The sequence below is a fragment of the Protopterus annectens genome, chromosome 4.part1, assembly GCF_019279795.1.
Source record: "Protopterus annectens isolate FY-2018-M chromosome 4.part1, PAN1.0, whole genome shotgun sequence".
NCBI classification, from domain to species: domain Eukaryota; kingdom Metazoa; phylum Chordata; order Ceratodontiformes; family Protopteridae; genus Protopterus; species Protopterus annectens.
Window position 1 is genome coordinate 330,947,858 of NC_056734.1, and position 17,249 is coordinate 330,965,106.

Below are 17,249 nucleotides of genomic sequence, written 5' to 3' on the forward strand. Positions count from 1 at the left end.
AGTGCACCTTTTCTTGACTCTTACACATAACTGCCTTCTTCTAGGCACCTACAACACCTGTGTGTGTGGGGTGGGGGAAGGAGGCACAACATTTTAACCTACTGGGATCTTATTTTCTTCTTTCTACACAGACCATCTCCCAGACCTTACCTCTGTCCACCGTAATGAGAAAGCTGGCAAGTAGTTGTTTGATCGTACCTTCGCTGTTTGTTCCTCCAGTACGTGGTGCCTGGCTTGTCTGTTAAACTCTGGTTGCAGCCATTGCATTTAAGAGCAAAAGACTTATTCAAGCAGAGCCATCATAAATGCCTCAGAATTAGTAACTGAAATCCCAAATCTCATTCAGGAGATCCATGTGGATTTCTAATAGGTTCATATAGATTCATAGATTAGTACTAGGCTATCAGCCCTAGGACCTGTACAAGCCTAGCCATAACAATTCCCTGGCTATTTCTTCCCACAATATTTACTTCACTGGGCCACTGTCTAGCAGGGCGACTGATATGATCCCTGGGGTGAATTTCCTATCTCCTAATATGGAACTTGAAATTTCTGTGCTTACATTTTAAATGTCTAGCTTCAGTATGTAACTGAAATAACTGAAATACAAAATATAGTGTCAGTATTGAGTTCCTCAGAATTCTTCCTTAGCTATGCTTTAGTGTCTCCCTGCTTGTAATGGCTGTGATACACCTATAGAAACATAAAGTGAGTATACTGACATACTTTCATGAACATAAAAGACGCCTTACAAATGTAGCTTTGCCTGCTGTTCCAACAAGGTTCATCTTTTCCCACCATAAACATTTTCAGAAAATCAAACTACTAAGAGTCTTGAACCTTTGGAAAGACTAGCCTGTATACTCTGATTCAAACAAAGGTGGCTGAAAGATCTTCTGTTTGGGTGTGGGGGTACTGTAAGGAGGTGTAAGGAAAGCTCATATTTGAACTCTTGTAGTTACAGGGGGCTCCAATATCCTTATTGTTTAGAAAACTCCTTTTCAGACATGCTGGGAGTGGTGCTGAAAATGCTCCTTTTAATTGCCTAAGCTGGATTTACTGCACTGTTGTATAAGGGAGAGGATTTAAAGGGCTTAAAATTATTTGGATGCCATTGTGCATAGCACAACCTGCTATACATTCTGTATCAGCGGTATATAATTAACAGAAATTTTACAGTTTCTTTCATGTGCGTAAATAATAACATTAAAATCTGGAACTCCTCAGAGAGATCTGCAGGGATCTGGTCATCTGAAAATGCCCTTTAGTTGCTTTAGAAGTAAATATATATGCTTCCATTCAGTAATCTTAAATGCATGCATGTAAGCAAACTCAGAGCAGAACATAAACTCCTTCGTACATTCTGCAGCACATATATTATTGGAACTGAAAACAAACAAGCAAAAATAAATAAATAAATAAATAAAAATAAAACTTATATAACTACTGGAATAAATTGCCTATTTTGTTCCTAAGTCAGACGCCACTGAAGTGGTGATCAGGAAAAAGAAAATAGTTTGCTTAAGTGTAATCAAACTTAACAATAACTGTCAATAATCTATACATACGATATAATAACTTGTTTGTACAAGTCCAAATAATGGGAACTTTGTAATCAAACCTACAATAACTTCTTGTAATTTCTACATATGCTGAATGAAGTTGTCTGCACTAGTCTGAATCATGGAAACTTAAAAGAAAACTTAATGTAGGATTTTTCAACTGTGTTTTGGGCTGGGATTCTGGAAGAGGTTCCACTTGGTAATACTGGAGTAATGGAGAATACCAAATGTTCTGATACTACCAAAGTCCAGCATGTCAAAGTGTTTCAGAGCAAGCCTTTCTCAAACCATAGAAATGCATTAAACTATACCTTGGACAACAAAAAAAGACTTTGTGCCTCTCCATTCAAAAACACTAAAGTTACACTGTACAAAAAGTGACTGACTCTCTCTTCTAAGTGAACACATTTAAACTAATCAGAATTTACTTTAGTACATTACTATTGTATACTCATAGGTTTATAGGTGTTTACTAGGCTAACAACCACAAGGGCTGTTTTAAGCCTAGCCATGCATCCCAGATCTCTGACAAGTTCTGTATTACAATCTACATATTCATTGGATATTACCCTTCTGCATTTAGTTGGACCATACATAAACATAATTGGCAATAGCTAACTTTATAAGTGCACAGCAATTTTAGACTTACATGGGCCTTGCCTGTTGTTGACATTACATACTGAGAAGTATTGTTCAAATAACATTTTTTTTGCAAGAAACAACCCGATCACTAGACATATTGTGACAGTTTTATCAAATGTATTTTCTTTTTCAAAACTAGGTTAAAACTTAATCCATACCACTTATTAGTAATGGTTAAATCTCCAGCAACACACGTCAAGGTAAAACACAAAAAAGAGAGTGCTCATCAGCACTGCACATAGTGCATGGAACACTGCCATTGTGCTCTGAAGTCAGTGGAAAACAGGTTTATTAAGCATATATATATGACATCAGAAAGGGGCTTAACAAGCTTTTGTTAAGCACATCCAAGAACTGCAAAGTTCTAGTCTCAAACTAGAGTATAACAGCAGATATTGCCACCCACCAAAAAACAGACAATGCCATCAACTACAGCACAGCAGTGAGAAGCTAGAACAGCTTTAAAAACTGTTAGACACATCTGAAAGTGTGGCAGAGCAAGTCTTTAACATCTTTAAAAAACATTATTTCTTCCGAGAGCCTGTTCACTTTTGTCTGTGTTAACTAGTTTAAGGGTTTCGGATCAGTAGACACTTCCTGCTCCTACATTTTTTTCCTGTAACTGGTACCATATGGAACATATAATGCTCCTTGTACTACAAAGAATTAAGATCGAGTCTCTTCGGTCATAACTCATTGATAGTGTTATGTAACTATGCACTGATATAAAAAAGACAAACATGTTAAGCACCTTTCTGGTGATAAAATGATGATAACAAGCTTTTGTTAAGCACCCCTGAGCACTGTTAGACAAGGTGTGATGCATTAACAGCTGACTTTGCTAATCCATGAAAAGCAGTAGCTTAAGATAAAACAACTTAGAAAGATGTTAGATATTTCACTCTGCTGCATTCATAGACAAAAAGCGTGGCACAAAAATATGTCTGAAAGCTTTTAAAGCTGTTAGTTCTACAGATAGACAGTTTGTTTCTGTTTGATGTCTGTTTGGCAGTGTTGTGATTTATCACTTTTCAATGGCTTTGGAAGCCAGGGAAACACTTCATGCTCCTACACACTGTTTTCCTCAAATTAATAGTACATGAAGTAGATCAAACTGCATGCACTACAAAGATGCATCTATGGATCTGACTGATAATAATGGTGGCATAGATGCAAAGAAATTTGCATATCCAGATTTGAGGTGAATTTCTTGGCATCCTTGTGTCTTGAACAGAAAAGTTATAATCAGATATCTGATCACAATCTTCTGTGCTATGTTCTCTTGACATGAATGTTAACATTTATCTATTGAACTTCAGGTCTCCATGCCTAAGGTGAATTACTTGCCATCCATGTCTGAAATGCATAAATAGTTATGATTGTAGAACGGATCATGATTTGTTATATCTGAGTCAGCTATTGCAGCTCACAGATTACTCATCCAGTCATAATCTATCCAAACAAGAGCTCTTTATGGTTTTTGTTACATACTAATATTTTAAGCACAAGAAGCATTTTTGCACTAAGTAGTGTTCCAATATTAGAAATAAGTATGTATATATGCTGTAAGAGCAAACAGTTTTAACATACTCAGCCATTCCCTTCAGTGCTTATCTGCCTACATGGTTTGGAATTGAGGATGTGCCTTAGAGATACCAGCAGACAGATTAATAGTACAGGCTTCTTACTGTGGCTGGGTGGGATGTTATCACTGGAATCCTTAGTACTTCAGTGGAAAGATTTTGATAATTGAAGGCTGATTATTTAAAATAATGTTAACAGAACTCTTATAGTCTCAGAAGGTATGATAGCACTATTATTTGATTAAAAAAGAACAAAGCAGTCTAGAACCACACTCCAGGCTATCATCCATTTACCACCCTTTCACGTATTCATCTGTCCAGCCATGAAATCTGTAGGTATACAGAAGATATCATGACAGTACAGAACTTAAACATCATTGCTTTATGAAGGGATTAAGGTGCATTGTGGTACTGTCTGTGAATATATTATTTCATTTTGTAATCCTAAGACTCTGTAAGTTGCATGACTGCAACGATTCCTAAGTATTTATGGGCAGTTATGAAAAACACAGTGATTGGCATAGTATGTACATGCTTAAAGCTTATTCTTTGACACTCAAAGTGGTGGTTGCCATGCAAAGGAGCATTGCTTAACAACCTGGAGCCCTGAAAGAGCTATTCAGGCCTCGTATGGATTCTTGCTGTGTTGCTGTGAAACAAAATCTTTATTTAGACATTGAAGTTATTGCATGAATCATGATACATTTCTGTAGGACTGCAGTGATGCATATTTATTTATTTATTTTTTGTATTATGGTCTTTCTTTCTTTCTTTCTTCAGATGTCTTGCTAGAAACTGTTAAGCGATAATCTTATCTGGCTTGTTTCAATGATATTGACATGAAGAAAATGAGAAATAAAACAGCATACAAGACTTTCAGAGAAAACTAAAGGATCACATACTTACTCTCAATGACTGTAATTTATTCAGAGACATGGGTTGAACCAAGTCACTCATAGCTATCCCCCTCAGCTTGTTATGTGCTATAGTTCTAAACAACAACAAAAAAAACATACTAAAATTAACTCTGAAAACAGCTCTACACAAATTCACTGTCGTTACCTCAATATACTGTATTTCCACTTAGTAAACCCATTCCATCCACCTCTCAAATCCTCCTTTCTCTACTACATTTGTCCTTTGCAGTTTTCTGCTTTCTTTTCCCTCCATTTGTACACATCAACGTGTCTCCTCTACACATAATTCCATTCAATAACTTCTGTTTTATCTTGTTTGCTTGGGTTATTAGCCTGAAATTGTTAGCCAGAAATGTCCAGTTTTGTTATCTCTGAAATCAAGCAGCTGTCTGTGTAGTTCTTAAAATTGTTCTTGATTTTTTATTTATTTCACTGCTGCTCACATTTGTCCAGTTTTGACGCTCTCTGTTGTTATCCCTATATCTCTCAGAATTGTATAATTGTCATTGGGCAGTTTCATATTTTACTTCCATGTAAGACTATACACTTTTGGAACTCTTTTTTGCTGTATATTGCCTATGGTCATAGTCATGGCGGAAAAGAATCCTTGCACCAGTCCATCTACTGGGGCAACAAATGTAAATACATAAAACTACATTAAACCAGTTAGGCTGTATGTCTCCACACAGCTGCTGCACCTTGACAAAAGAGTGAGAGTGGCAGCCTGTGTGGAGACACTCAGGTTCTTGACTGCTAAAATGTAGTCTGCAGGCAGCCAGAACATGAGCATGTGTAGCAGATCCTGTGTTACTGATACGTTACTGATAGCGCTGTCATATTATTCGTACTGACAGCACTATCATATTATTTGTACTGATAGCTCTATCATATTATTCGCACTGATAGCTCTATCACATTATTCGTACTGATAGCTCTATCATATTATTTGTACTGATAGCGCTATCGTATTATTCGTACTGATAGCTCTATCATATTATTCGTACTGATAGCTCTGTCATATTATTCATACTGATAGCTCTATCATATTATTCATACTGATAGCTCTATCATATTATTCGTACTGATAGCTCTATCATATTATTTGTACTGATAGCTCTATCATATTATTTGTACTGATAGCTCTATCATATTATTCGTACTGATAGCTCTATCATATTATTTGTGCTTATTTTCTTTACTCATTTAATTCAATTGTTTGTTTGCAAAACTAAGGGACCAACGTAATATGCAACTCAATGACCATATTTCATGCTTACATTGCCTAGCTGACAAATACACAGAACTTGCTGAATCACAGAAACTCTGAATCAATAGAATTTCCTTTACAGTTTAAATTATAGTATTCACATCATATGTTTACTTTCTTTGTGAGCAATTTTAAAACAGTGTAACATTTGCTACTATGCTTTCACCGTTCATGTTACCTGAATCAGTGACAATTAAATACTGAAGAAAAAAAAATAGAAAGAAAGATTATCTGTAACCTTGAAAAGATCTGCAGAGATACTGATTTGCTTGTTAAACTGTTTTACATCACAGTACTACTTCAACCAGGTACTTTTGCTAACTTTTTCCACTGATGGCTTTCCACCCTGCATTCCATATCAATCAACAGCCATTTATTTGGTTACAAAGGCTAGAGTTAGCACTTAGTAAGGGGAGAGTCCACTCCTCCCATTCTTGTCTTTCAGATTACACAGTGAAGCTTTGTGGATTGCAATAGGCCTGACATGACTCAGTTGTGCTCTCAGCCCACTTTGCCTTGCAACAACACATGTTAAAGCAGTCTTTGTTCAACACAGGCAAACTGTTCCAAAGGTATTGCCCCTCTGTACCCCTGACCCATGTCCTACCTGTAGAGTAGCTTTCTTCATTCACCTCTTATTTCATTGTAGCTTTTTTATTATTTCCTGGAGGGGATCCTGTCTTCTTTAATCCCTGTAATTAGTAGATTCAGTCTGGTGACAAAGGCATCTATTGTATTTCTGCCTTTCAGGTAAACCTCTCTTTAATTTTTGTCTTCTCCCCAGGTCCCTTGCTTCCAATTAAACACACTTGTGCTCTGTAACTGGTTAATGGGTACCTAGAGTTCCATTTTGTTGTACAATAGCGTTGTGCTTTGCAGTGTTCTTCCTTTGGGGCAGGAAGGAGGGTCAGTAGTTGATTGAGACAAAGGTAATGTTTGTGGAAGAGGAAGGCATTGAAAAAATATAGGTTCACAATTAAAAGTCAATAATGTTTGAAAAGTAATTGCTTTTCTGTTCTCTATAAAGTCATTGTTTCTATCATGACCTGTTAGGAAGTCAGAAATTGAGGTGTTGACAGCATGGGACACTTTCAAAGGGAATTTTGTTTCTGTTTCAGAAAGAAAGAAATCAAGCTTAATTCCAAAAGGTCATGAAGAATGCACTGGCACTTATGCTGTTATGCCCACTAGTAAAATAAGTTGTTAAGTGTACAGGGTATTGACTGCAGCCAACTCACATCCACAAAACAAAATTAATAGCTTTTTCTCCTTGTGGAAGAAGTTATGGAGTTACACACCTGTATCTCTGTCAAGCTTATGCGGTAAGGTAGACAGATACATTGCAAAGTTTGCATCTTAGTATACCAAAGCATAAATTCAGTAACCTTTATAAGAAATTATTGGAGTACAAACAGTCAGAGCAGGGTAATATTTGGAAATAGTAATTGTGTAACAGTAGTTCTGTCATATGTCAGTGTTGTTCCAAGTGCCATTAAGCAGGTCCATGATTCGGATGGCTGTAAATGTTTTCCTTTGTTATGTATCTGTCGGTTATTGTTTTTTACTGCAAGGTTCTATAGGGTGTTACTGTTACTATGTTGCCTGTCTTTGTTGTCACTCCTTTGCATTTCTCATACTTTACTTATAAGTCCTATCAAAAGTGCTTACTGGTTCATCCAGGTGATTGTTTTTGCCATTTTACTTTGCTCTCCCTTGCATTTACTGCACACAGTTAGCATCATACTTGGAACTTAAGTCTAAACTGTAACTTATCATGCCAGTAATGGTCATAGTAATTACAGAACTGGACATTCAAGTATAGCATTTTATTTTTTTTTTGACCAGCTAAGCCACCTGGACACAACTGTCTCTTTTCAGTGTTGACCTAGGAGTACTGTTTTGTTAGTTGACTTGTTCAGAATCATACAGTTTGCAAGTTGAAACCAACAAAATCAAACCCATGATTGCTGGATGAAACTTGTTTGCAGTTTACAGATTTAACCTTCTGAGTTAAACTGCTAAATTATTGCAGACTGTGTACGCAGGCATTTGTTTTATCCTTCCTTTTGTGAAACTGCAGTGTCCCCTAATAAATACAAAGAGATGAATCACTCAAATTGAAAATGAAAAGCAAGACTGGGATTAGTGTACTGTATACACAGGAATACACTGGACAAATATGAAACACTAGCGACTTAAACATAAAAAAGGTATGCACATAAGCCAATAAGCATAGCTCAAAGGGAAAATCTAAAACCAGTAAACTTGAATCACATTTTCGGCATACCTCTTAACATCTTAGAGCAAGACATTTGGACAAAGGCATAAATAAAAGTGAGACAAAGACCCAAAAATAAGGAACATTTTTAAATATTGCTCTTACAAACTTAGAAAGTTGATTGAATTACAGGTTTTGCATTAGCATGAATTTTCTGAAGGATATTAGGTCTAAAACTCAAATGTCTGTCATTATTTTTGAATTTTAATCTTTAATGGTTTACCACTAATTTGCTAGAACACAACAAGTTTATGAAAAATGGACCAAAAATATGAGGCCAAAATAGATATCCTGCAAAACTGTGTACAGCTGAGAGGTATGATTCAGCCATTCTAAATTATACATTGAAGCTACCTAATTGTAAATAATAAATATTGCATTGTTTTGCCTTACACAGGTGTAAACATTGGAGGTGGTAATGTTATATTCATAGCTTGCATAATAATATAATTTTTGTGTTTCCTTGTTGTCCTATTGCATGTGTGAACCACAATGAACTCTTAGTTTACATTTTATAGAAAGCTTAGTGAGTACAATTATGTACGGCTTAAGTAGGAAGACTTTTCCCAGAATGACAGTGACATAGAGCAAACCCCTTATAGTTAACTGCTAGTTGAGATATTTGCTGCTTTCATAGCTGACTGCCGTTATCTCAGTCCCATGAATCGAAGGTGATAGTATTTCCGGAGCATAGCTAGTGGTCTTAACATGTTTTTTTTCCTTATCTGAAGTCTTAATAGTGTATTTCTTTATTTTTACTTTTGCAGGAGGAGTAAATACAGCAAGGCTAAACAAGATGCAGATGAGGAGAAACACTTACATCAAGGTAAAAAGAAGCTCTCTTTCTCCTATCAAACAGGAAGGTAGACTGCCAGCAAAATAAATACATTTCACCATGCCTATTGGAATGTGATAGTCTAGTAAATGCTTGATCAAATATTTTAGGCTATGGTGTTTTTAAATTAATACTTAGAAAAATGTACTCTGAATCCTGAAGTATGCAGTTTATGTTGAACATGTCATGATGTTTATGAAAACACTGAAAGATGCTGTTAATGTATTTATTTAATCATTTTATTTTAACTTATGCAGCAGCTGAAATAACACCTGATCAAATGCATGCTGCACTCACCCCCACACACAAACACACACACACACACACACACACACACACACACACACACACACACACACACACACACACACACACACACACACACAGACAAATGCATGGTGCCTACAACTTTAGTTACCAGTAAGTAGCATCATGTACTAGCAAAAAACATGGCCTGCTGGGAGTATCTCTCTTCTCATGCCCTGATTTGTAACTATGTCTCTTCACTGGGTCTGATTCCATACTAGGGTGCTATGTGTGCTTATCGGAGAAGCTGCACTTGGATATGTCCCCTGTCTTTTTCCCAAAGAAAATGTAGTTGTCTGACCTGGAAGTCATTTGAGAGACTACAGGTCCTCAGGTAAATACTAGCTGTTCTACTCCTGTTGAAAAAACAGCTTGGGTGTTTTTCAGATTGTTTCCACTTGTAAATGTTTGCTTCATCTTATGTGATCTCACATACATTTCTACCATAACTCTAGGTGTAGCAGTAACAGAGACATGGTGCTGTGCAGGGCTGCTGTTCACTCATATACATATTTTAGATGGAGATTTTTAATGCTGTATTCTTTTGTATCCCTTTGTCTCACACTCTGAGATGTCCTTTTTATTAAAGAAAGCTGCAATGACTGCAGAAGTTTGTGCAGCTGTCAGAGGTGGAGTGCTCAGCAGATTATCTTTCTTACTGTACATGTATGAGCATCACCTGAAAGTCTGTCCGTATGGAGGATTACCAGGTATCATGCTTTTCATCTGAGAAGCTAAGGTGAATGCATGCATGTTTAAAAGGTCGCGTGTGTAATATGTGTTGTGACATTAAGTGCATATACGTTATCATTGCACATCTTGGCTCTGGACCATTCTAGCTGGTAATGACCCCAAGAGCTAAGATGAATGCATGAATGTTTAAAAGGTCACGTGTGTAATATATGTTGTGACATTAAGTGCATACATTCTATCATTGTCACATCTTGGTTGTGCACCACACTAGCTGGTAATGATTTAAAAAGCTAAGGTGAATGCATGTATGTCTACAAAGTCACATGTGTAATGCATGCTGTGACATTAAGTGCATACATGCTAGCTGGTACTGACCTCTGTATGTATGAGAGCTCCCTGTGCTCTTCACAAACATACTATTAAAGCACAATATCTCAGCTTAATTGTGTAAAAACCTGGATGAAGTAGGTATAAACACCATCAGAACATTTGAATATTGGTGACATGCTCAGGATACCATTTGCATTGGTCCTGCTGTTCTTCCTTGGTCCTTATTTATTTATATAGATGATGCTGATAATGCCACTTTAATTTTGTGCCTTTTCATATGTTTTATTACTGCCTGTCATACTACCAACCCAGATGTTGGAAGATGTGGTTGTTTCCATGTTTGCAAGCACCATCTTACCTTTTATTTTTGACTACCAGGAAGACAAGTTATTTTCGGGTCTATATTAGAACACCGAACATTCAAAATGTCGAGTGTTCTAATATCGAACCCTATGAATCAAAAATTCAAAACACTGAACATACAGAACAGCAAATTTTTCCTAGGGAAAAAATTTGCTGTTCCAAAACACATACACACATCACAAGCACACCAAACAAATAGCAATTCACACACATATACCTAAACTCTTACACCTAACCCTACACTAAACTATACATACACCACTAACTATCCACTTACCTTAACCCAAGGTCCATCACTGTCATACAGTCATCTCACCCGTGCCCTAACCCTGACTCACTTACCCTGCCCTAACCCTCACGTCCACACAATCGCACACTTACCTGACCCGTGCCCTAATCCTAACTCACCTAACCTGCCCTAACCCTCACATCCACACAATTGCACACTTACCTGAACTCGACCCATAACTTTCCACCACAGTGCTGAAAATACCAAAGCAACAGAAACGGACAACCAAATTCTTTCCCTAGGAAAAAATTCGGGTTTCTGTTTCTTCAATATTTTCAGCGTTCGCTGAAAATGGGTCGATATTAGAACACTCGACATTTTGAACATTCGGTGTTCTAATATAGACCCTTATTTTCCTATAGGATCTTGGAGAATGCTCTGAGGACAAAAGAGCTTGCTACTGGAAGAAAACCATTTAGTCAATCTAGTTTAAAAAAGGTTATGAGTAGCCTCATAACCATCTGCCCCTACAATTTACCCCAAATAGTATGCTTTCCTTCTGGGGTTGTAACATGATGAAAAGCAGAACTGCTGTGCAATAAATGGGGTTCTGATGAGACTGAAGTGGTTCAGGATGGAACATAGATGTGTTGGCTTTGTTTGATTAAGGTAGTGGTGTCCATGGAAGGCTGTTTGACATAGCCACACTACCTGGCACAGAAGGAAGATATTAATTCAAACCAGATTAGGCTGTATAATCAGGCTTTTTGTTACACAATTTTCCTGCTAGGGAAATCAAGATCATGCACCCTCTGAATATGCAACAGAGCAGCATGTTGCAAAGATAAATACTATAAAGTTATCACTTTAAAATCTCTGAAAATGCAACAGAGCACCATTTCTACAGGAGCTTCCTCATATGTGCATATTACAGTACTTTGTGTTTTCTGATAACATCTGCTGTGTAAGAGCTATAGCTGGAGTTGCGTATATGCTTCATGGATTACTGAACTGCGCTATGGATATGCAATTCTCTTCCCACCTGAAGACTGCAAAGTGAGCACAAGTCACTTTTGAAAACTGCAGAGTATGGGGAAGTGACTTTAAGAACATTTATTTATATTTATTTATTTAACATTTGTTAACCGGGAAACATGCTTGCTAATGTCTGACTGTTCACCTGTCTGTTTGATATATATAGAGATAAAGGCTGGAAATGAGCCAAACAGCCAGTGTTTCACATAAAGCCTCAGGCCCAGGAGGAGTCAGGAGGAGGAACTTGGGTGAGAATGGCTGATAACCATTTCACCCATTCTGGTGGAGAGGATCTAGCTAGGCCTGCTACTATGCTGACACCTAGTGAAAGCTGGGTGTATGGAATTATAAGGGTCTACCTCTCAACTGTCCCTGATTTTTGAGATACCCCTGATTTTGACTAAAATTTTAGATCTGTACCTCTTTACTCCTTCTAAAACCAGTGACGTTTGGAGAAAAGGTAGTGAATTACAGTTAATAAATAATGACAATGATTAGAGTTATAGACTTCTTTTACTTCAGAAAATGTATATTCATTCACATTCTCTTAATCTGTCAATGTCTTAAGTTAACAGTATTAATATTTTAAATGTATCCCTGATTGTCCCTGATTCTATTGAAATTTGTCCCTGATTGGTTTGAGAGCAATATGCGCAATACCAACAGCATTTGGGTTGTGACAAGAGACCCACACATCAAGTGCTTTATATGGTAGATGGAACTAGACATGAATAGTACTACATATGTACATAAGCCAATACTGAGGGCCATGCTGATTGGTTGATATGTGATCCATAGATCAGGACCCATTAAAAACTTCCATGATGTCTTCCTACATGATGGTCGCTCATAGCTGGCTTTCCCCCTTCATCTGTCATCCCATGGATAGAATAAATAGGCCAACTGGTCACAGAGGACTGAATGTTGGGTGGCAGTGTAGGCCTAAAAGGAATTTAAAAGACATAGACTAGCTTTACGTTGATACTAATGAGAGGGTAATAAATAGAGAGTAAAATGAAAAGTGGTTCTTAACCCACCCATTGCCCACTCCACCCCATGACAGTTTCCTGGCTGTTTAACAGCACTACTTTACATTTTTCCCAAGCACTGTCAAAAGCCCACACCACTCACAGACAACTATTTTATTACTTTCAGTCACTTTTTTATTAAAACAGCACATAATCTTAAGCACTCATTATTTTTTACTAGGTCTGGGCATGAAGCCATTCATTGCCATGCAAGAAGTCTCTACCTCTTCATAACTATATAGCACAAAAAGAATAATGTGCTGCCTGCAGCAATCTGTAAGGAAACTGCAAAGCAGAAGTGCTGCTGATGACAAGAGTCTCAGTATCATTACTCGCACAACCATATAGAATTAAGTGTGTGTGTGTGTGTGTGTGTGTGTGTGTGTGTGTGTGTGTGTGTGTGTGTGTGTGTGTGTGTGCGTGTGTGTGTGTCTGTGTGTGTGTGTGTGTCTGTGTGTGTGTGTGTGTGTGTGTGTGTGTGTGTGTGTGTGTGTGTGTGTGTGTGTGTGTGCATAGTAGTAGTAGTTCCAGTTCATCAGACAAGCATAAAATATTTTCTGTCATCATGTGGAGTAATTTCCCTCTGCATTTATACATACAGTGAGGTATTGTGATAGCGTCTTCTTCTTTACTTACAATTAAAGTACTCAGCATTTTCTTTAAGACATTCAGAAATCCAAGAAAACATTATCCACTGAGATATTTCTTACATTGTGGAATGATATTCTTTAAAAGGCTTTCATCTGGATATAGCTTTTTCAGTGTCTGTGATTATCCTTTCTAGTGACATGCATAAAGGGAATTTTCCTTCAAAACCAGGCTTTTATGTGGGAGCATGCTGGGATATCTGAATATGACAACTGAAGAAGAGATAGTTTTTTTAATTATTTTCCTGGTTGCAAGGTTTTAGTAAGTATGCTAGGCCCCACCATCATCTGTAAGTAATCACAATTACTTTAGCTTCTGAATTAGTGACTGATCCACAGGAGAAACACTACAAGACTAACACCAAGGAGTACATGTTTGTGTTTAATAAATGTATCTATTTCTAAACAGAGATAATTTTTAATGATTATTTTTCTCATTCTATATCTCATTTTGTTTAATGTTGTTTTCTTTCAGAATCGGGGATTATTAGGCTAATGACTTACATGAGTGCTGAGAATATATGTTGTGGCAGATACAATTAAACTTAAAACATAGTGCATGTGTGTCAGTTCATGTCACTGTAAGTGCGGTTACATAAGAAGCTACAAACCTGGCCTTTATTATAAGCCTGACAGATTGCAGGAACAATGAGACCCCTCACAATGTGCTCATCACTTATGAGGGTCTACCTAGATAAATGTATTGTATTAAAAAGACCTAGTGCATGAAAAAAAAATGAAAATCTTAGTGAGTGGAAGTCTTATGCCAAAGTCGGGGTAGTCTGTGTGGCTAAGGTCCAGCAAAGTGGATCATCATTTATACGGACTGAAATTGATTTGCTGGACATTCCAGAACAAAAAATGTGCTCTTCTAGTGAATATGTAAGATGACATGACAGAAAGTGTAGGTAGGTGGTTTGAGGAGTCAACAAGCTGTATAGGGCAGTGAAAATTTTCCAAAGTTGCGATTTCTAGAGGAACTGATGCAGTGTGTGTGTGTGTGTGTGTGTGTGTGTGTGTGTGTGTGTGTGTGTGTGTGTGTGTGTGTGTGTGTGTTTGTTGAGGGGAGGACTGTATGAGTCTAACCCATCTCTTCACAGACTCATAAGCTTTTCATATTTTAATGCAAAAATATACACTTATATTCTTGTAAATAAAAGCAAATATGTTGGCATCCCTTATTAACAACATTAAATTTATGAATTGTTGACTCAGGTGTGAGAACATATGTAGATCCCTTCACTTATGAAGACCCAAATCAAGCCGTTCGAGAATTTGCAAAAGAAATTGATGCTTCCTGTATTAAAATAGAAAAAGTAATCGGAGTAGGTGAGTGGTTTCATTATATTTATTGTTACTAAAACTTTTAGGAGTAGTTTTGGTCATCATTAATGAACTGTATTCCTCCTACAGGTGAATTTGGAGAAGTATGCAGTGGGCGACTGAAAATGCCAGGGAAGCGAGAAATATGTGTGGCGATCAAAACCCTGAAAGCTGGATATACTGACAAACAAAGGAGAGACTTCCTGAGTGAAGCAAGCATCATGGGACAGTTTGACCATCCAAATATAATCCATTTGGAAGGTGTTGTCACAAAATGTAAGTTGTCAGTGGGCTTGTCTCCCTCTAACTTATCACTTTTTCTTTCTCTGTGCTTTATATTACATTTTCCTTTTGCCCAGACTTGTTTCTTCTTGCCCTCTTCTGTGTTGTGTTTCCTTCCATGCCCTTTCCTTTCTTCGATTCTTTATCTCCCTTTGTCACTCTCCTTAATGTATTTACATCCATCCTTTTCTTCCCTTCCCTGTTAATTTTTTCTGTCTCTCAATAACTACAGTATGTTCAGTGCTATGACCATTTTAATCTGCATATTTTCCAGTAAAATGACAGATGGGACATTTCTACTAATAGCTAATGTGAGGAAATTTGTGTACTACAAGTCATTAATCTTGTTGTCAGCTTTAAATGAGTTATGGTTTAAAATGATACTCTATCTCTAGGCAGCTTGTGCGGGATTTGATTGTGAAACTAATACCACGAGTCTTCGTGTGCCAAGGCAGCTTGGAAATCTTTGCAAGGCTGACTTGATTGTCATAGGATAGGTGAAAGCAGATGGCTTCAAAACTCCTCTCCATGGCAAAGAAAGAGAAATATGCTGCAATGTAGATAATTCTGGCTGCAGTCAGCAGATAAGATACCAGCAAGAGTAAAAAACACAATGCTTTATGACTTTAAATAAATACTTCTTAATATTTGAAAATATAATTGCAAATACTTATTTTTATTTACAAAAAATAAAACTTGCTGGTCAGTTCCTTTAATTGAATATCATTATTGGTACATCAAGTTACTCCCTAAACAATATCATTATATTAACAAATAACAGTTGGCCAGTGCTGTGCTGCTGTGGTTGCAAATTCTTAATAATTAAAAAAAAAACAAAAAAAAAAATACTTGCAGATGCTGTCAGTCCAGAGAACATAGCAGTATTACAGTTTATGTAGCAGTTATAAATGACTGGTCTCATTTGCATAATACAGTTGTCACTAAATTAAAATGAACATTTACTTTTTCAGTAAGAAGAGCTGGCTGTACTCTTCTCTGCTGCAGAGGTGTAACATATTGGTATGTTTAATGTACTAGGGGGTTTATTCACTTTTATGCTAACATGGCAGCAGTTGCTGATGGTTCTGGTTTCTGCTAGTAGTGTGCTTGTTTACCTCAATAAGCTATATAGTTAGGCCTTATTAACATTTTATATCCTACCCACTTAACACTAGTTAAGATATGCAAACAATATTCTAGATTGAAAGATGGAATTTGGAAATTTACAGCAGCTTCAGTATGTCTGAATATCCTTACTCTCTGCTGCTGGTTTTACATTAGCTGTTCTTTGCTTGAATGAATAACTGGACAAGGCACTTGTACTGACAATCACTGTGGAAAAGATCCAACCCTTGCTGCTAAAGTGCTTTGGATTTATTTATGCACTGAATTTCTATGCATTTCTTAGGTTATCTACTGGTCTTATCCAAAGCAAATCTGATAAATTATGCAGTGTGGTTCAGACAGGATAAGCAAGCAGTTTATTTAAACAAATAACTATTGTCAGGTGTTTATGTGTCAACTCCCTTTGTGCAACAAATTCAGAAAGGCTTGTTTTGAAGAAGGAAAGAGAGATACAAGACCCTTTACAGATTTTCTCTGCCTAACTCACAGCATTCCGTCCTTATAGCCTCACATAGCCATGGTGTGCCCGGCATTTCATGTAGCTAATGTTAAAAATAGATGGCATTTACAATGTGCAGTTCATAGAATCTGAATTATGATAAAAATGTTTTAACTTGGACCTACGATTATCTCTGGCATGGAGCACATCTATGTCCAGCATGGGATAAGTGGACTAAAATTAAATCAAATGAATAAATGTGCCAGTCAATCAGGACACCTTCTAGACAAAATATCCTCACTCTAGAAACTACCTCCATTGGGTTTGCAGGAGTTAACTACTATTTTGAGAGGAATATACCTCGG

General features: G+C 37.0%; 1 protein-coding gene across 1 annotated transcript in view; it reads left to right on the forward strand.

Moving 5' to 3' along the window:
• The window catches only part of EPHA4 (EPH receptor A4), a 366,195-nt gene that overhangs the window by 305,182 nt on the left and 43,764 nt on the right, over window positions 1-17,249 (forward strand). Inside the window, exons 9-11 of the mRNA XM_044070168.1 lie at window positions 9,017-9,075; window positions 14,931-15,044; window positions 15,129-15,314. Coding sequence (XP_043926103.1) covers window positions 9,017-9,075; window positions 14,931-15,044; window positions 15,129-15,314 — 359 coding nt within the window. The remainder of the gene's footprint in view (window positions 1-9,016; window positions 9,076-14,930; window positions 15,045-15,128; window positions 15,315-17,249) is intronic.